At 41.1% G+C, this 22,500-nt stretch overlaps 1 protein-coding gene across 2 annotated transcripts in view; it reads left to right on the plus strand.

Annotated features, from left to right (window-relative positions):
* The window catches only part of LOC308311628 (calcitonin gene-related peptide type 1 receptor-like), a 48,357-nt gene that overhangs the window by 8,353 nt on the left and 17,504 nt on the right, over positions 1-22,500 (plus strand). Inside the window, exons 2-5 of one of the 2 annotated variants that reach the window (XM_080758392.1) lie at positions 11,622-11,704; positions 11,906-12,047; positions 15,522-15,632; positions 22,466-22,500. The exon at positions 22,466-22,500 is cut by the window's right edge and continues 78 nt beyond it. In XM_080758392.1, the coding sequence (XP_080614518.1) occupies positions 11,636-11,704; positions 11,906-12,047; positions 15,522-15,632; positions 22,466-22,500 (357 nt within the window). In that variant the 5' untranslated portion in view covers positions 11,622-11,635. Of the gene's footprint in view, positions 1-11,607; positions 11,705-11,905; positions 12,048-15,521; positions 15,633-22,465 lie in introns of both variants that reach the window. The other variant, XM_080758393.1, reaches the window with a different exon arrangement.

Here is a 22,500-nt window from a genome sequence, read left to right on the forward strand (position 1 = left end):
CAGAACCATCTAAACACTACAGCATGCAGAGGAGAAGTCATAACAGAACCATCTAATACTACAGCATGCAGAGGAGAAGTCATAACAGAACCATCTAAACACTACAGCATGCAGAGGAGAAGTCATAACAGAACCATCTAAACACTACAGCATGCAGAGGAGAAGTCATAACAGAACCATCTAAACACTACAGCATGCAGTCATAACAGAACCATCTAAACACTACAGCATGCAGAGGAGAAGTCATAACAGAACCATCTAAACACTACAACATGCAGAGGAGAAGTCATAACAGAACCATCTAAACACTACAGCATGCAGAGGAGAAGTCATAACAGAACCATCTAAATACTACAACATGCAGAGGAGAAGTCATAACAGAACCATCTAAACACTACAGCATGCAGAGGAGAAGTCATAACAGAACCATCTAAACACTACAGCATGCAGAGGAGAAGTCATAACAGAACCATCTAAATACTACAGCATGCAGAGGAGAAGTCATAACAGAAACCATCTAAACACTACAACATGCAGAGGAGAAGTCATAACAGAACCATCTAAACACTACAACATGCAGAGGAGAAGTCATAACAGAACCATCTAAATACTACAGCATGCAGAGGAGAAGTCATAACAGAACCATCTAAACACTACAACATGCAGAGGAGAAGTCATAACAGAACCATCTAAACACTACAGCATGCAGAGGAGAAGTCATAACAGAACCATCTAAACACTACAGCATGCAGAGGAGAAGTCATAACAGAAACCATCTAAACACTACAGCATGCAGAGGAGAAGTCATAACAGAACCATCTAAATACTACAGCATGCAGAGGAGAAGTCATAACAGAACCATCTAAATACTACAGCATGCAGAGGAGAAGTCATAACAGAACCATCTAATTTCTACAGCATGCAGAGGAGAAAGTCATAACAGAACCATCTAAACACTACAACATGCAGAGGAGAAGTCATAACAGAACATCTAAACACTACAGCATGCAGAGGAGAAGTCATAACAGAACCATCTAAACACTACAGCATGCAGAGGAGAAGTCATAACAGAACCATCTTAACACTACAGCATGCAGAGGAGAAGTCATAACAGAACCATCTAAACACTACAGCATGCAGAGGAGAAGTCATAACAGAACCATCTAAACACTACAGCATGCAGAGGAGAAGTCATAACAGAACCATCTAACACTACAGCATGCAGAGGAGAAGTCATAACAGAACCATCTAAACACTACAGCATGCAGAGGAGAAGTCATAACAGAACCATCTAAACACTACAGCATGCAGAGGAGAAGTCATAACAGAACCATCTAAAATTAGGAGGATGATGCATTCTCAAGCTGCTTAAGCTTTGTCTTATTATTATGAGTGTGTATCTCGCCCCCTATAACCCATGTTGGTGTTCTAAGCATTATGTTATGCTTTAGCTATTGAAAAATAGCAGATCTACAAGCTCATAGCGCGCCACCGAGTGGCGCGCTTACGAGCGCCGCTGTACTGTCCTCAATATAAGTGGCTAGATATCTTGACAGTCAGATAAACTCCTCCTTGACATTAAGACTCTGAAGACAGTTGTTTCCAAAACCACAGGTTTACTAACATCAAAGAAGTGTGAAACTGAAACATACAAATAAAGCATAATCAATATCCACAATATATCAAAAATAATCATGTACAATCATCAATGAACATCTAAGCATTAGTTACATACCCATGATGCTATCAAAAGGCGTATATGCAGGTAGATGTTGCTGGATTATCATAGACAAAACACACAGCTTCTCTGTGCTCAGCCATGTACTAAACTGAATTTACTTCCTGGTTACAGGTGATCACATGACATTCTGCTGGTCACATGACTACTGATACACCCTGCTCTTAAAGTGACCACACACAATTGCAAACATACAGCATTACTTTAAACAAAACACATTTGTAAAATATTAAATTGCAACTTGAAACGTTGTAACTAAACAGCCGCGCTCACGAGCTTGTAGGTCTGCAATTTTTGAAAAATCGTGAAAATGTGGCGCAAATCTTTGAATATATATTCTTTCAGAGCGAACGTTTTTTAACTCAAATCTTTGCTTCCGAGGGGTCCCTGGAACAGAGTATTTTCAGATGGTGGTCGGTGGCCAAATTCATATAATTTTTGGGGTGCCATATTGTAGAATCGTCCTCAGATCTAAATGGGATAAATAACAGATTTTCAACGTCATGCAAAATGCGTTATACGATTGAACCCATTTTGGGCGGGACCCCATTTTGGTGTTATAGCATCATGTCGTGCTTTAGCTATTGAAAAATAGCAGACCTACAAGCTCGTAGCGCGCCACTCGGTGGCGCGCTACGAGCTTGTAGGTCTGCTATATTTTGAAAAATTTAAGAGCGACTGACATTTTTTGAATCTGATCTCAGGTCAGAACGGGTTAATTGAGAAAATCAGTGAGTCACCGGCATTGGTCACATGATTAAAGATCTGATTCCACAGAAGTCTATAATGGAATCACGCCGTTCTAAATGGCTCACAACACGTTCCCGCCAGCTATTTTCGGTTGTTAACCCATTCTGACCTGAGATCAGATTCATACGAGGTTTTCCACTGGACACACACTGGTCTGATTAACGAACCCACTCTGACCTGAGATCAGATTCATACGAGGTTTCCACTGGACACACACTGGTCTGATTAACGAACCCATTCTGACCTGAGATCAGATTCATACGAGGTTTCCACTGGACACACACTGGTCTGATTAACGAACCCATTCTGACCTGAGATCAGATTCATACGAGGTTTCCACTGGACACACACTGGTCTGATTAACGAACCCATTCTGACCTGAGATCAGATTCATACGAGGTTTCCACTGGACACACACTGGTCTGATTAACGAACCCATTCTGACCTGAGATCAGATTCTAAAAAATGTCAGTCGTTCCGATTTAAAAATAAATAGCAGACCTACAAGCTGGTCATGTCAGTGGTTCTCACAGGGCTAAAACCCTATGTTTCTATGTCAGTGGTTCTCACAGGGTTAAAACCCCATGTTTCTATATGTCAGTGGTTCTCACAGGGCTAAAACCCTATGTTTCTATGTCAGTGGTTCTCACAGGGTTAAAACCCCATGTTTCTATGTCAGTGGTTCTCACAGGGCTAAAACCCTATGTTTCTATGTCAGTGGTTCTCACAGGGTTAAAACCCTATGTTTCTATGTCAGTCGTTCTCACACTATTTCATGTCAAGGACCCCCAGAATGACCTGAATTTGGCTGCGGACCCCCATCTGAAAATATATTCTTCCACAGAACCCCCAAGAAGCAAAAGATGTGAGTTAAAAACATTCGCTCTCGAAGAATATATACATTCAAAGATCTGCGTCACATTTTCACGATTTGTCAAAAATAGCAGACCTACAAGCTCGTAGCGCGGCACTCGGTGCCGCGCTACGAGCTTGTAGATCTGCTATTTTTCAACAGCTAAAGTGTAACATAATGCTTAAAGAGAAAACACCAACAGAGAATATGGTTAAACATTGGAGTATATACATTTCCCAACCCGCACTGACAGCCGCTTCTTTTGGGCACGGTCGGTCCCGATAAGTATACCCCAGATTATTTTCTACTGCCAAAGCGTGGTTATAAAGTTGCTTAGCCTGCACAATATCTACAGTACAGTACAGTACAGTACAGTACAGTACAGTACAGTACAGTACAGTACAGTACAGTAGGGGAAGGAAGCTGTAGGGGCAGAGGAGGAAGTGAAAGCGGCTCCTATCTGTAATCCAAACATTAACAAAGGTTGATTTACTGCTGCCATCAAAATGTTCCAAACATGGGAGTGGTGCGGTGCGGTGCTGTGTGCTGTGTGCTGTGTGCGGTGTGCGGTGTGCGGTGCGGTGCGGTGCGGTGCTGTGCTGTGGTGTGCTGTGCTGTGCTGGGCTGGGCTGGGCTGGGCTGGGCTGGGCTGGGCTGTGCTGTGCTGTGCTGGGCTGTGCTGGGCTGGGCTGTGCTGGGCTGGGCTGTGCTGTGCTGTGCTGTGCTGTGCTGTGCTGTGCTGTGCTGTGCTGTGCTCTGTGCTGTGCTGTGCTGTGCTGTGCTGGGGAGCCATGGTTTGATTATCAGACCAGGACCTGGAATGCATCATTGTGTAACCCGCTTTTTTTAACCACCATTTTCTTTTTAAAATGTTTTTTTCCCCCTGAAAAACCTCATGTTTCTGTAGCTGTAGTGCTCAATATTTCATGTCAAGGACCCCAAAAATTATATGTAATTGGCCACCGCTGCCCCCCCCCCCATCTGAAAATATGTTGTTCCAGGGACCCCCCCCCCCCACCAGAGGCAAAGATTAAATATATATTCCAAATTTGCGCCACATTTTCTCAAATAGCAGATCTACAAGCTCATAGCGCGCCACCGAGTGGCGCGCTATGAGCTTGTAGATCTGCTATTTTTCAATAGCTAAAGCATAACATGATGCTAACACCAAAAGGGGTACATAAGTAAAGGTATACTTAGTTACTTTACACCAGTAAGACGCGCAAACGCGAAAAGTGAACGCAGCTGAGACCCTGCAGATCATGTCTGTCTGTCTGTGTGTCTGTCCCGCTGTTACTGTATATGTGGACCTGGCCCCGTTTGTGCCCATATATGGAGCTGAGTGATTGCTGATGCAACACACTCCATATTTGGACGTATAGCGGGACAGACACACAGACAGACAGACACACAGACAGACATGATCTGCTAGGTCTCATAGTAAGTGCTCACTGCGTTCGCAATCACTGGTTAAGTACAGTACTGAAGTAAAGGTATATACTTAGTTACTTTACACCACTGTACTGAAGTAAAGGTATATACTTAGTTACTTTACACCACTGTACTTAAGTAAAGGTATATATACTTAGTTACTTCACACCACTGTACTTAAGTAAAGGTATATATACTTAGTTACTTTACACCACTGTACTTATGTAAAGGTATATAATATACTTAGTTACTTTACAACACTGTACTTAAGTAAAGGTATATAATATACTTAGTTACTTTACACCACTGTACTTAAGTAAAGGTATATAATATACTTAGTTACTTTACACCACTGTACTTAAGTAAAGGTATATATACTTAGTTACTTCACACCACTGTACTTAAGTAAAGGTATATACTTAGTTACTTTACACCACTGTACTTATGTAAAGGTATATAATATACTTAGTTATTTTACACCACTGCCAGCCAAGGAAATTCCAAGTGGAAAAAGAGACTTCCTGATGTGCGACTGACGCCTGATTGATGCTTTGTTGCTCGCCGCCGACCGGCGTCCCCCCCCCCTCCCTCCCCTCCCCCTCCTCTCCCCTCCCCCCCCCTCCCCCCTCGCAGATTGAAGGAAAGCCCTTCGCCTCAACGTGTTGCGATCAGTCCAGGGTTGTTTTCGTCGACTTTAAAACTAAGACGAAAAATGTCCGTCGACTATACGTACCTTTTTCCACTGACGAAAAATCTATACAACTAAGCTGCAGTGACTAAAACTAAAGACTGAATATACTGGCGATTTCGTCAACAAATAAAAACTAGACTAAAATGTTAGGAAGGGACTCTAGTGGACAAGAGATCCAGTATGAGTCATTTCACAATGGATGCGCTGGATGCGCCGCTGACTACAGCATAATATATAATAATAGTGGAATTATAGAGCCAGGCTTGCAGGATTACTGGAATATCGTGTCAAGTTCAAGGGTATACGCGAGGAAACGCTGGACAAACATGTTATGGCACAAAACAGCCAAAAAGCCTGTATTGTTTGGTGTAACAGTAACAGTACACCACCTCATCGTGGGGCATCGTGTCTGTCATGTTTACAGTAACACCAGCGCGCTGTGCTTTTAGCTCCACATGAAAGCCTTGCAGCGCCATAGCGTCGTTGACATTTAAACATCGTCTTTGTTTGTTTACTACGGCTCAGGAAATATCCTGCGGCCGGCCGGTCCGTTTGTTGTACAGTACACGGGGGTTGGACTTGGATATTTATGCTGACAGTAGGTCCAGTATTAGAGCTGTGTATAACTGTAGATTTATATTTATATGTATATTTATATTTATGCTGACAGTAGGTCCAGTATTAGAGCTGTGTATAACTGTAGATTTATATTTATATGTATATTTATATTTATGCTGACAGTAGGTCCAGTATTAGAGCTGTGTATAACTGTAGATTTATATTTATATGTATATTTATATTTATGCTGACAGTAGGTCCAGTATTAGAGCTGTGTATAACTGTAGATTTATATTTATATGTATATTTATATTTATGCTGACAGTAGGTCCAGTATTAGAGCTGTGTATAACTGTAGATTTATATTTATATGTATATTTATATTTATGCTGACAGTAGGTCCAGTATTCGAGCTGTGTATAACTGTAGATTTATATTTATATGTATATTTATATTTATGCTGACAGTAGGTCCAGTATTCGAGCTGTGTATAACTGTAGATTTATATTTATATGTATATTTATATTTATGCTGACAGTAGGTCCAGTATTAGAGCTGTGTATAACTGTAGATTTATATTTATATGTATATTTATATTTATGCTGACAGTAGGTCCAGTATTAGAGCTGTGTATAACTGTAGATTTTATAGGCAACATACATTTTTCAGAAAATGTAGGATTTAGAACACGTGGTTCTCGAAACTATAGCAAGCTCACTGGCTTATTTAGACCAGACACCAGATTCTACAAATGTCTTCTAAATCATGACAGTTTTCTGAAAAACCCTATGTTTCTATGTCAGTGGTTCTCACAGGGCTAAAACCCTATGTTTCTATGTCAGTGGTTCTCACAGGGTTAAAACCCTATGTTTCTATGTCAGTGGTTCTCACAGGGTTAAAACCCTATGTTTCTATGTCAGTGGTTCTCACAGGGTTAAAACCCTATGTTTCTATGTCAGTGGTTCTCACAGGCCATTGATTAGTACAATATTTAAAGCAGCACTATGTGTAGCTTTCTTTAATGAATGTGATTTTGTTCAATCTATATTATGGTAGAATTGATTAACACAATGTGCATGAGGATATATGAACTAAAGCACTGTGGAAACAAACCAAAAAACCAAAAAACTAGAGCTATTAGAACTGAAAATAACTTCTATAATTGGAGTGGTTGCATTTTGTCTCCCCTGCTCTTCTGTCGAGACATTTAAATCCCGTCAAAGCCCCTTAGATAGCATTTTATGTCGACTATACGTCGTATTTTAGACAGACTTATAGCTCGTTACGTAGACAGCACTAGAATTGCATTTTATGTATATAGTCATAGCACTTTACAGTACACATGTATATTGTATAATATATCATATAGTATAGTATGTATAGTTGACATAGATACGTTCTTAGTTTATACACCAGTAAGACGCGCAAACGCGGGAAGCAAACGCAGCTCGTACATATTTGGGTTTTGGACGTATAGCTGCTTTGGGGACTCCTTATATGGTTATGGCTGAGTCATGGTGAAGTAATCACTCAGCTCCATATATGGGCACAAAAGCGGGACAGACAGACACACAGATAGACACACAGACATGATCTGCTGAGTCATGGTGACGTAATCACTCAGCTCCATATATGGGCACAAAAGCGGGACAGACAGACAGACACACACACAGACACAGACAGACAGACATGATCTGCTAGGTCTCATAGTAAGTGCTCACTGCATTCGCAATGATTCATGATAACTACTTTTTATATTATGTGATGTATGCCATGCTTTTGTTTTTGGCTTAAATGTAAGTCGCTCTGGATCAAGAGCGTCTGATAAATGCCTACATTGTAAATTGTAAAGGTCATGTCTCGCTTTGACAACAGGAGTCCGACATGAATTTTGACCTGATGGTGAAGATTCAATTAATCCCCTTTGGCTCAACGGTGAAATAAAAATAAAAATGCAGCACTTGCATTTTTGCACGTGCAGGAAACGGGGTTCAAATCTGGGGTAAGAGGAAAGTATCACATGTAGCTTTAACTATTATAGTTATTGCATTTTGTAAAATATGTTTTACATTCAGTGTTACCTATACGTATAATGACAAAGATTATGTAGACAGCCCTATATGTAGCCCTATATGTAGACAGCCCTATAACCCCAATCAGTCACACTCCAAATCATTAAGTCGTGCACTCGAGACAATAAAACGACAATAATGGAAACAATTTAGGATTTTTTTTCCCGGTGCTATCCTTTTATTATTATTATTAATTATTAATATTATTATTATTTATCCTTTTAAAAATAGTGCCCTATCTCGGGCGCGCCTGCACCCCTCGTCCCTAAACTCATTTGCCATATCTTATACTCTCTTGAAAAACATTTTAACCCATTTTGGGGCAGGAACCCCTTTTGGTGTTTTAAGTTATTGGAAAAATAGCAGATCTACAAGCTCGTAGCGCGCCACCGAGTGGCGCGCTACGAGCTTGTAGGTCTGCTATTTTTGAAAAATCGTGAAAATGCAGCACAAATCATCTTTGAAAATATTATTCTTTCAGAGCGAACGTTTTTAACTCAAATCTTTGCTTCTGGGGGGGGGGGTCCCTGGAACTACATATTTTCAGATGGGGGTCGGAGGCCAAATGCAGATAATTCTAGGGGTCCTTGACATGAAATATTGAGAACCACTGACATAGAAACATGAGGTTTTTCAGGAAAAAAAATTAATTTTAAAAATTAAATTTCGACGTCAGGCCAAAATGGGTTGATATAGTTCAACTACCCGATCTGCATCGACACGTTGTGACTCGTGAGCTTGCAAATCGGCTATTTGAACTATTTAAAAATGTTAAAAATAGATTTAGACCAGGGGAAACTCCCCCCTGTCAGGTTGTAAAGGAGCAACTTGGACACTCAAGCGTGAAGGGAGCATGAGTTCAAGTCCGTTGCTCTCCCCAGGTTGGCGGAGGGTGTGTAGAGCCCATGGGGATCACAGTAGATGATTGGCACAGGGGTGAAAAATGGGTTACAAAATCGTGGGATAAAAAATATATTAAAAATAAATAATAATAGATTTAGAGATAAGGAGTAAAGAAGAGTTGACACAAGAGTTGACTAGTGTTTGTGACTGCATAGTCAGTGCCTAATAAAGTATTCCAAATCAATCAATAAAAGAAGAAAATGTCCACACATTCATTATATTCACTTATTTTTAGCGCGCGTATACACCGAGGACGCCTAATAACCCTAAACCTGTTTCCCTCCCCTGTGTCCGTATGAAAATAGTACCAGCCAGGTGGAGAAATCCACCGTCAGCCTTCCCGTTGACTCAGTTTCCTGACACATGTAGCCACCAGGATATTAATCCATTTTAGCCGGGACACCCCTTTTGGTGTCAGCATTCTGTTATGCTTTAGCTATTGAAAAATAGCAGATCTATACAAGCTCGTAGCGCGCCACCGAGTGGCGCGCTACGAGCTTGTAGATCTGCTATTTTTGAAAAACCGAAGAACGACGGACACAGAAACATAATAGGCTTTTTCAGAAAACCGTCAGGATGTGGAAGAACATTTTTGGAATCTGATCTTCGGTCACAATGAGTTAATGTCTTTCAGTGGGAAACTATTCTGGTCTGTTTTCCCACTGGTGGAAATAGTAATTTTTTTTTTTTTTTAAATCACTTAAAAGTGTCAATACTGCGGTGTAGAAATGCTCTAGTGTTGTAAAGTAAAAGTCCGGAATTAAAAATGTACATGAGTAAAAGAACAAAAGTATTGGTATAAAAGAAACCTGACCTAAAGTACCGAAAGTACTTTAAATGGCTGAAATGTATGTATATATATGATGAATTGCATTTTTATAGCGCTTTTCCAAGTGCTCAAAGCGCTTTACAATGGTTCATTCATTCATACATTGGGAGGTGAAGCGGCGAACAGTCGACGCCAGCGTCCTCACTTACCACCCCCAATCCAACCCTTGATGCTGAGTGTCAAGCAGGGAGGCACTGGGTCCCATTATTTAGAGTCTTTGGTATGACCCGGCCGGGGATCGAACCCCGACCTCCCAGTCTCAGGGCGGACACTCTAACCACAAGGCCACTGAGCTATATATTATATATATAGGGCTGAAGTGGTCGATTAATGTTTTGTAATAATAATCTTTGGTATAGGCCTACCCAGTGCTCCCTGCTTGACTCAGCATCAAGGGATGGATTGGGGGGTCAGTCCCTGCGACATACTAGCGTCATGTCCAGGGGGTGTACTTGTACATCAAGCTGCCTCACGCTACAGAAACAGGAGATAGGCTCCTGCCCCTATGGGCCCCATGGCTACAGAAACAGGAGATAGGCTCCTGCCCCTATGGGCCTCATGGCTACAGAAACAGGAGATAGGCTCCTGCCCCTATGGGCCCCATGGCTACAGAAACAGGAGATAGGCTCCTGCCCCTATGGGCCTCATGGCTACAGAAACAGGAGATAGGCTCCTGCACCTATGGGCCCCATGGCTACAGAAACAGGAGATGGGCTCCTGGCCTATGGGCCCCATGGCTACAGAAACAGGAGATAGGCCCCTGCCCCTATGGGCCTCATGGCTACAGAAACAGGAGATAGGCTCCTGTCCTATGGGCCCCATGGCTACAGAAACAGGAGATGGGCTCCTGCCCCTATGGGCCTCATGGCTACAGAAACAGGAGATAGGCTCCTGCCCAGTAGCGGCTCTTGGTGATGGAGGTTGGAGGGGCTGCCTACGAAATCTTATGCTACGGGCCAATATACGATAGTATTACGCTGATTGATTGATTGATTTATTAACAGTTTGCAGAATTACAGTACAACTCAATACAAAAACATGCTATCCATTGTTCACCCTATACTACAGCATGTTCACAGAATACTGGTCTCTACAGCAACAACAGCATCAGCATCACATTCCACAACAACCCAGTACCCATGCAGTGCTACTCAGAGAGTCTATTACACTATGCTACCCAACTAGTTCAACCTGCAGCAAAAGCATCATATTCCAGATATCAAAGTACAGCAATGACACTACAGGCCTATACTTTGTTACAGCAAATGCTCCACAACAACAGAAGTGCATCATGCCCACAACAAACACTCCACTGAACATTGTTTGTATTAGTATATGTACAGATAGCTGCTCTTATACTGTCATTAATAATTACAGTACACATGCATGCACGCATGCACGCACGCACGCACGCAACTGGCGCAAACGGGCCGTTTGCGCCAGTTGCGTTGCGCGCGCGCGTCGGTGCCGTTTCGAAACAAGCAACTTGCAAGGCACACACACATGCACGCACGTGCGCACGCACACGGCTCCGAAACAACACTAACACACGCACACGCACACAAACACAGCCTCTCTCTCTCTCTCTTCCCAACTCAATGAGAGCTCGAGCCACTTTCAATGTGATTAAACCAGCGATTATGTTTCTTAACTTTGTGAGATGAATGAAGCAGACCACTCTACCTTTCTGAAAATAATAATCTACAAAGTAAGCTGTGTGTAACACAAGCTTTCAAATACCCCAAAAGCGTACTAATAGTTCTACTCTCCACCCCCATGCAGCAGGGTGTCCGTAGAGAGCAGAGCGACCATGGGGCCTGGCTGCTGCTGCTTCTGCTTCTACTGGGCTCTCCTCGTCCTACTGGTCTCTGTCACCAAGGTAAACAACCCCCCCCCCCCCCCCCCCGAAGATGGAGGCCTGTTTCAATTTGAAACTGGTGAAACATGGCAAAAATGCCTCCTATGAGTATATATCATGTATGTATTATCACTCATGTGCATGTGTTTCAACGTGTGTGTGTGTGTGTGTGTGTGTGTGTGTGTGTGTGTGTGTGTGTGTGCGTGTGCGTGCGCGCCGCAGGTGTTTGCAGCAGACACCGTGGAAGTGGACACGCCGGACCAGTACTCTCAGAACCAACAGTTCGCGACCCGCAACAAGATCCTCACGGCCCAGTACGAGTGCTACCAGAGGATCCTCAAGGACTCCCACCACCCAAAGTCAGGTGAGGATTCCATTCGCCCACGCAGGACTGGAATGGATCACAGTTGACCACCCAGTAAAACATGGAATGGAATGGATCACAGTTGACCACCCAGTAAAACATGGAATGGAATGGATCACAGTTGACCACCCAGTAAAACATGGAATGGAATGGATCACAGTTGACCACCCAGTAAAACATTTCAAATTTTTAAATTTTTATCCCACGATTTTGCAACCCCATTTTATCATGAAGTAAAGTAAGTAGAACAAAACAGAACCGACCGTTGGCGTCGGGGGTAGATCAGAGCTCTTGGGGTAGACCTTCTGCTTGCTTGTCTGATAGTTGTGTTTGACAGCCACCACCACCACCAGCCAGGTTCAATCAGGCAGATGAGCACCAGCAGCCATCTTGCAGCTGATGCACTCTGGGAGATGTAGTTGTCTGAGGTGTCTTGTATAGAATCCAAGATTCATGCTCCATTTAATGTAATCCTGGGCGCTACACCTCCTCTGCCAACCTGGGGGGGGGGCAGCAGACTGACCTCATGCTTCCTTCTAAGCATGAGGAGTCCAAGCTGCTTCTTTTCACCCGACATGGTGCGATTGTCGATTAACCTCCAAGAAAAAAAAGCAAAAAAAAAAAAAGCCGATTCTAAAAACGCCTCTAAATCCTGACCTAAGGTTTCTGAAAAACTTAAAATATTTATATAGCAGCATCAAAACATTTACATTTTTGAATACTGTACATACTGTACAGAACACAACTATGGGTGCCCGGCCTGAGGGGGTAAGATACCAATAGGGGTTCCAGCCCAGAATGGGTTAAACAACGGTATGTCCGTCGTTATAAACAGCGGTATGTCTGTCGTTATAAACAACGGTATGTCTGTCGTTTCATTATTAAAACAACGGTATGTCTGTGGTTATAAACAACGGTATGTCTGTGGTTATAAACAACGGTATGTCTGTCGTTTCATTATAAAAACAACGGTATGTCTGTGGTTATAAACAGCGGTATGTCTGTCGTTATAAACAACGGTATGTCTGTCGTTTCATTATGAAAACAACGGTATGTCTGTGGTTATAAACAACGGTATGTCTGTCGTTATAAACAACGGTATGTCTGTGGTTATAAACAACGGTATGTCTGTCGTTATAAACAACGGTATGTCTGTCGTTTCATTATAAAAACAACGGTATGTCTGTCGTTTCATTATGAAAACAACGGTATGTCTGTGGTTTCATTATTAAAACAACGGTATGTCTGTGGTTATAAACAACGGTATGTCTGTGGTTATAAACAACGGTATGTCTGTGGTTATAAACAGCGGTATGTCTGTGGTTATAAACAGCGGTATGTCTGTGGTTATAAACAACGGTATGTCTGTGGTTATAAACAACGGTATGTCTGTGGTTATAAACAGCGGTATGTCTGTGGTTATAAACAGCGGTATGTCTGTGGTTATAAACAACGGTATGTCTGTGGTTATAAACAACGGTATGTCTGTGGTTATAAACAACGGTATGTCTGTGGTTATAAACAACGGTATGTCTGTGGTTATAAACAACGGTATGTCTGTGGTTATAAACAACGGTATGTCTGTGGTTATAAACAACGGTATGTCTGTGGTTATAAACAACGGTATGTCTGTCGTTATAAAAAACGGTATGTCTGTGGTTATAAACAACGGTATGTCTGTCGTTATAAACAGCGGTATGTCTGTGGTTATAAACAACGGTATGTCTGTGGTTATAAACAACGGTATGTCTGTGGTTATAAACAGCGGTATGTCTGTGGTTATAAACAGCGGTATGTCTGTGGTTATAAACAACGGTATGTCTGTGGTTATAAACAACGGTATGTCTGTGGTTATAAACAACGGTATGTCTGTGGTTATAAACAACGGTATGTCTGTGGTTATAAACAACGGTATGTCTGTGGTTATAAACAACGGTATGTCTGTGGTTATAAACAACGGTATGTCTGTGGTTATAAACAACGGTATGTCTGTGGTTATAAACAGCGGTATGTCTGTGGTTATAAACAACGGTATGTCTGTGGTTATAAACAGCGGTATGTCTGTGGTTATAAACAACGGTATGTCTGTGGTTATAAACAACGGTATGTCTGTGGTTATAAACAACGGTATGTCTGTGGTTATAAAAAACGGTATGTCTGTGGTTATAAACAACGGTATGTCTGTGGTTATAAACAGCGGTATGTCTGTGGTTATAAAAAACGGTATGTCTGTGGTTATAAACAACGGTATGTCTGTCGTTATAAACAGCGGTATGTCTGTGGTTATAAACAACGGTATGTCTGTCGTTATAAAAAACGGTATGTCTGTGGTTATAAACAACGGTATGTCTGTCGTTATAAACAGCGGTATGTCTGTGGTTATAAACAACGGTATGTCTGTCGTTATAAAAAACGGTATGTCTGTGGTTATAAACAACGGTATGTCTGTCGTTATAAACAGCGGTATGTCTGTGGTTATAAACAACGGTATGTCTGTCGTTATAAAAAACGGTATGTCTGTGGTTATAAACAACGGTATGTCTGTGGTTTCATTATTAAAACAACGGTATGTCTGTGGTTATAAACAACGGTATGTCTGTGGTTATAAACAACGGTATGTCTGTGGTTATAAACAGCGGTATGTCTGTGGTTATAAACAACGGTATGTCTGTGGTTATAAACAACGGTATGTCTGTGGTTATAAACAGCGGTATGTCTGTGGTTATAAACAACGGTATGTCTGTGGTTATAAACAACGGTATGTCTGTGGTTATAAACAACGGTATGTCTGTGGTTATAAACAGCGGTATGTCTGTGGTTATAAACAACGGTATGTCTGTGGTTATAAACAGCGGTATGTCTGTGGTTATAAACAACGGTATGTCTGTGGTTATAAACAGCGGTATGTCTGTGGTTATAAACAGCGGTATGTCTGTGGTTATAAACAGCGGTATGTCTGTGGTTATAAACAGCGGTATGTCTGTGGTTATAAACAGCGGTATGTCTGTGGTTATAAACAGCGGTATGTCTGTGGTTATAAACAACGGTATGTCTGTGGTTATAAACAGCGGTATGTCTGTGGTTATAAACAACGGTATGTCTGTGGTTATAAACAGCGGTATGTCTGTGGTTATAAACAACGGTATGTCTGTGGTTATAAACAGCGGTATGTCTGTGGTTATAAACAGCGGTATGTCTGTGGTTATAAACAGCGGTATGTCTGTGGTTATAAACAGCGGTATGTCTGTGGTTATAAACAGCGGTATGTCTGTGGTTATAAACAGCGGTATGTCTGTGGTTATAAACAGCGGTATGTCTGTGGTTATAAACAGCGGTATGTCTGTGGTTATAAACAGCGGTATGTCTGTGGTTATAAACAACGGTATGTCTGTGGTTATAAACAACGGTATGTCTGTGGTTATAAACAGCGGTATGTCTGTGGTTTCATTATTCCTCATCGTGTCGTTGTCCCAGAGGCGGTGTGCAACCGGACGTGGGACGGATGGCTGTGCTGGGATGAGACGGAAGCAGGTTTCACCACCGAGCAGCACTGCCCCGACTACTACCATGACATGGACCCTAAAGGTTAGACTACTACCATATGGACCCTAAAGGTTAGATTACTACCATATGGACCCTAAAGGTTAGATTACTACCATGACATGGACCCTAAAGGTTAGACTACTACCATATGGACCCTAAAGGTTAGATTACTACCATGACATGGACCCTAAAGGTTAGACTACTACCATATGGACCCTAAAGGTTAGACTACTACCATGACATGGACCCTAAAGGTTAGACTACTACCATGACATGGACCCTAAAGGTTAGATTACTACCATATGGACCCTAAAGGTTAGACTACTACCATGACATGGACCCTAAAGGTTAGACTACTACCATATGGACCCTAAAGGTTAGATTACTACCACATGGACCCTAAAGGTTAGACTACTACCATATGGACCCTAAAGGTTAGACTACTACCACATGGACCCTAAAGGTTAGATTACTACCACATGGACCCTAAAGGTTAGACTACTACCATATGGACCCTAAAGGTTAGATTACTACCATATGGACCCTAAAGGTTAGACTACTACCATATGGACCCTAAAGGTTAGATTACTACCATATGGACCCTAAAGGTTAGATTACTACCATATGGACCCTAAAGGTTAGATTACTACCATATGGACCCTAAAGGTTAGATTACTACCATATGGACCCTAAAGGTTATATTACCACCATATGGACCCTAAAGGTTAGACTACTACCATATGGACCCTAAAGGTTAGATTACTACCATATGGACCCTAAAGGTTATATTACCACCATATGGACCCTAAAGGTTAGACTACTACCATATGGACCCTAAAGGTTAGATTACTACCATATGGACCCTAAAGGTTAGATTACTACCATGACATGGACCCTAAAGGTTAGATTACTACCATATGGACCCTAAAGGTTAGATTACTACCATATGGACCCTAAAGGTTATATTACCACCATATGGACCCTAAAGGTTAGACTACTACCATATGGACCCTAAAGGTTAGATTACTACCATATGGACCCTAAAGGTTAGATTACTACCATGACATGGACCCTAAAGGTTAGACTACTACCATATGGACCCTAAAGGTTAGATTACTACCATATGGACCCTAAAGGTTAGATTACCACCATATGGACCCTAAAGGTTAGACTACTACCATATGGACCCTAAAGGTTAGACTACTACCATATGGACCCTAAAGGTTAGATTACTACCATATGGACCCTAAAGGTTAGATTACCACCATATGGACCCTAAAGGTTAGATTACTACCATATGGACCCTAAAGGTTAGATTACTACCATATGGACCCTAAAGGTTAGATTACCACCATATGGACCCTAAAGGTTAGATTACTACCATATGGACCCTAAAGGTTAGATTACTACCACCACATGGACCCTAAAGGTTAGATTACTACCATATGGACCCTAAAGGTTAGATTACTACCATATGGACCCTAAAGGTTAGATTACTACCACATGGACCCTAAAGGTTAGATTACTACCATGACATGGACCCTAAAGGTTAGATTACTACCACATGGACCCTAAAGGTTAGATTACTACCACATGGACCCTAAAGGTTAGACTACTACCACATGGACCCTAAAGGTTAGATTACTACCATATGGACCCTAAAGGTTAGACTACTACCATGACATGGACCCTAAAGGTTAGACTACTACCATATGGACCCTAAAGGTTAGACTACTACCATATGGACCCTAAAGGTTAGATTACTACCATATGGACCCTAAAGGTTAGATTACTACCACATGGACCCTAAAGGTTAGATTACTACCATGACATGGACCCTAAAGGTTAGATTACTACCACATGGACCCTAAAGGTTAGATTACTACCATATGGACCCTAAAGGTTAGATTACTACCATGACATGGACCCTAAAGGTTAGATTACTACCATATGGACCCTAAAGGTTAGATTACTACCATATGGACCCTAAAGGTTAGATTACTACCATATGGACCCTAAAGGTTATATTACTACCATATGGACCCTAAAGGTTAGACTACTACCATATGGACCCTAAAGGTTAGATTACTACCATATGGACCCTAAAGGTTAGATTACTACCATATGGACCCTAAAGGTTAGATTACTACCATATGGACCCTAAAGGTTATATTACTACCATATGGACCCTAAAGGTTAGATTACTACCATATGGACCCTAAAGGTTAGATTACTACCATATGGACCCTAAAGGTTATATTACCACCATATGGACCCTAAAGGTTAGATTACTACCATATGGACCCTAAAGGTTATATTACCACCATATGGACCCTAAAGGTTAGATTACCACCATATGGACCCTAAAGGTTATATTACCACCATATGGACCCTAAAGGTTATATTACCACCATATGGACCCTAAAGGTTAGATTACTACCATATGGACCCTAAAGGTTAGATTACTACCATATGGACCCTAAAGGTTAGATTACTACCATATGGACCCTAAAGGTTAGATTACTACCATATGGACCCTAAAGGTTAGATTACTACCATATGGACCCTAAAGGTTATATTACCACCATATGGACCCTAAAGGTTAGATTACTACCATATGGACCCTAAAGGTTAGATTACTACCATATGGACCCTAAAGGTTAGATTACTACCATATGGACCCTAAAGGTTAGATTACTACCATATGGACCCTAAAGGTTAGATTACTACCATATGGACCCTAAAGGTTAGATTACTACCATATGGACCCTAAAGGTTAGATTACTACCATATGGACCCTAAAGGTTATATTACCACCATATGGACCCTAAAGGTTAGATTACCACCATATGGACCCTAAAGGTTAGATTACTACCATATGGACCCTAAAGGTTAGATTACTACCATATGGACCCTAAAGGTTAGATTACTACCATATGGACCCTAAAGGTTAGATTACCACCATATGGACCCTAAAGGTTAGATTACTACCATATGGACCCTAAAGGTTAGATTACCACCATATGGACCCTAAAGGTTAGATTACTACCATATGGACCCTAAAGGTTAGATTACTACCATATGGACCCTAAAGGTTAGATTACTACCATATGGACCCTAAAGGTTAGATTACTACCATATGGACCCTAAAGGTTAGATTACTACCATATGGACCCTAAAGGTTAGATTACTACCATATGGACCCTAAAGGTTAGATTACTACCACATGGACCCTAAAGGTTAGATTACTACCATATGGACCCTAAAGGTTAGATTACTACCACATGGACCCTAAAGGTTAGATTACTACCATATGGACCCTAAAGGTTAGATTACTACCATATGGACCCTAAAGGTTAGATTACTACCACATGGACCCTAAAGGTTAGATTACTACCATATGGACCCTAAAGGTTAGATTACTACCACATGGACCCTAAAGGTTAGATTACTACCATATGGACCCTAAAGGTTAGATTACTACCACATGGACTCTAAAGGTTAGATTACTACCATATGGACCCTAAAGGTTAGATTACTACCATATGGACCCTAAAGGTTAGATTACTACCACATGGACCCTAAAGGTTAGACTACTACCATATGGACCCTAAAGGTTAGACTACTACCATATGGACCCTAAAGGTTAGATTACTACCATATGGACCCTAAAGGTTAGATTACTACCATGACATGGACCCTAAAGGTTAGATTACTACCATATGGACCCTAAAGGTTAGATTACTACCACATGGACCCTAAAGGTTAGATTACTACCATATGGACCCTAAAGGTTAGATTACTACCACATGGACCCTAAAGGTTAGATTACTACCATATGGACCCTAAAGGTTAGATTACTACCACATGGACCCTAAAGGTTAGATTACTACCATATGGACCCTAAAGGTTAGATTACTACCACATGGACCCTAAAGGTTAGATTACTACCACATGGACCCTAAAGGTTAGATTACTACCATATGGACCCTAAAGGTTAGATTACTACCATATGGACCCTAAAGGTTATATTACTACCATATGGACCCTAAAGGTTAGACTACTACCATATGGACCCTAAAGGTTAGATTACTACCATATGGACCCTAAAGGTTAGATTACTACCATATGGACCCTAAAGGTTAGATTACTACCATATGGACCCTAAAGGTTATATTACTACCATATGGACCCTAAAGGTTAGATTACTACCATATGGACCCTAAAGGTTAGATTACTACCATATGGACCCTAAAGGTTATATTACCACCATATGGACCCTAAAGGTTAGATTACTACCATATGGACCCTAAAGGTTATATTACCACCATATGGACCCTAAAGGTTAGATTACTACCATATGGACCCTAAAGGTTATATTACCACCATATGGACCCTAAAGGTTATATTACCACCATATGGACCCTAAAGGTTAGATTACTACCATATGGACCCTAAAGGTTAGATTACTACCATATGGACCCTAAAGGTTAGATTACTACCATATGGACCCTAAAGGTTAGATTACTACCATATGGACCCTAAAGGTTAGATTACTACCATATGGACCCTAAAGGTTATATTACCACCATATGGACCCTAAAGGTTAGATTACTACCATATGGACCCTAAAGGTTAGATTACTACCATATGGACCCTAAAGGTTAGATTACTACCATATGGACCCTAAAGGTTAGATTACTACCATATGGACCCTAAAGGTTAGATTACTACCATATGGACCCTAAAGGTTAGATTACTACCATATGGACCCTAAAGGTTAGATTACTACCATATGGACCCTAAAGGTTATATTACCACCATATGGACCCTAAAGGTTAGATTACCACCATATGGACCCTAAAGGTTAGATTACTACCATATGGACCCTAAAGGTTAGATTACTACCATATGGACCCTAAAGGTTAGATTACTACCATATGGACCCTAAAGGTTAGATTACCACCATATGGACCCTAAAGGTTAGATTACTACCATATGGACCCTAAAGGTTAGATTACCACCATATGGACCCTAAAGGTTAGATTACTACCATATGGACCCTAAAGGTTAGATTACTACCATATGGACCCTAAAGGTTAGATTACTACCATATGGACCCTAAAGGTTAGATTACTACCATATGGACCCTAAAGGTTAGATTACTACCATATGGACCCTAAAGGTTAGATTACTACCATATGGACCCTAAAGGTTAGATTACTACCACATGGACCCTAAAGGTTAGATTACTACCATATGGACCCTAAAGGTTAGATTACTACCACATGGACCCTAAAGGTTAGATTACTACCATATGGACCCTAAAGGTTAGATTACTACCATATGGACCCTAAAGGTTAGATTACTACCACATGGACCCTAAAGGTTAGATTACTACCATATGGACCCTAAAGGTTAGATTACTACCACATGGACCCTAAAGGTTAGATTACTACCATATGGACCCTAAAGGTTAGATTACTACCACATGGACTCTAAAGGTTAGATTACTACCATATGGACCCTAAAGGTTAGATTACTACCATATGGACCCTAAAGGTTAGATTACTACCACATGGACCCTAAAGGTTAGACTACTACCATATGGACCCTAAAGGTTAGACTACTACCATATGGACCCTAAAGGTTAGATTACTACCATATGGACCCTAAAGGTTAGATTACTACCATGACATGGACCCTAAAGGTTAGATTACTACCATATGGACCCTAAAGGTTAGATTACTACCACATGGACCCTAAAGGTTAGATTACTACCATATGGACCCTAAAGGTTAGATTACTACCACATGGACCCTAAAGGTTAGATTACTACCATATGGACCCTAAAGGTTAGATTACTACCACATGGACCCTAAAGGTTAGATTACTACCATATGGACCCTAAAGGTTAGATTACTACCACATGGACCCTAAAGGTTAGATTACTACCACATGGACCCTAAAGGTTAGATTACTACCATATGGACCCTAAAGGTGCAGTGAAGAGTGTCAAAGACATCATATTGAATGGAAGAGAGGCTTTAACACAATCTATTCACTCTCTAGTGAAGAGCGTCAAAGACATCATGTTGAATGAAAGAGAGGCTTTAACACAATCTATTCACTCTCTAGTAAAGAGTGTCAAAGACATCATATTGAATGAAAGAGAGGCTTTAACACAATCTATTCACTCTCTAGTGAAGAGTGTCAAAGACATCATATTGAATGGAAGAGAGGCTTTAACACAATCTATTCACTCTCTAGTGAAGAGCGTCAAAGACATCATGTTGAATGAAAGAGAGGCTTTAACACAATCTATTCACTCTCTAGTGAAGAGTGTCAAAGACATCATACTGAATGGAAGAGAGGCTTTAACACAATCTATTCACTCTCTAGTGAAGAGCGTCAAAGACATCATACTGAATGGAAGAGAGGCTTTAACACAATCTATTCACTCTCTAGTGAAGAGTGTCAAAGACATCATGTTGAATGAAAGAGAGGCTTTAACACAATCTATTCACTCTCTAGTGAAGAGTGTCAAAGACATCATACTGAATGGAAGAGAGGCTTTAACACAATCTATTCACTCTCTAGTGAAGAGTGTCAAAGACATCATGTTGAATGAAAGAGAGGCTTTAACACAATCTATTCACTCTCTAGTGAAGAGCGTCAAAGACATCATACTGAATGGAAGAGAGGCTTTAACACAATCTATTCACTCTCTAGTGAAGAGTGTCAAAGACATCATGTTGAATGAAAGAGAGGCTTTAACACAATCTATTCACTCTCTAGTGAAGAGTGTCAAAGACATCATGTTGAATGGAAGAGAGGCTTTTTAACACAATCTATAATGTCTCCGTCGTCAACAGAAATGGCGTCCAAAGTGTGTACCGAGACGGGCCAC

The sequence above is a fragment of the Protomyctophum bolini genome (assembly GCF_963924005.1).
Source record: "Protomyctophum bolini genome assembly, chromosome: 24".
NCBI lineage: Eukaryota > Metazoa > Chordata > Actinopteri > Myctophiformes > Myctophidae > Protomyctophum > Protomyctophum bolini.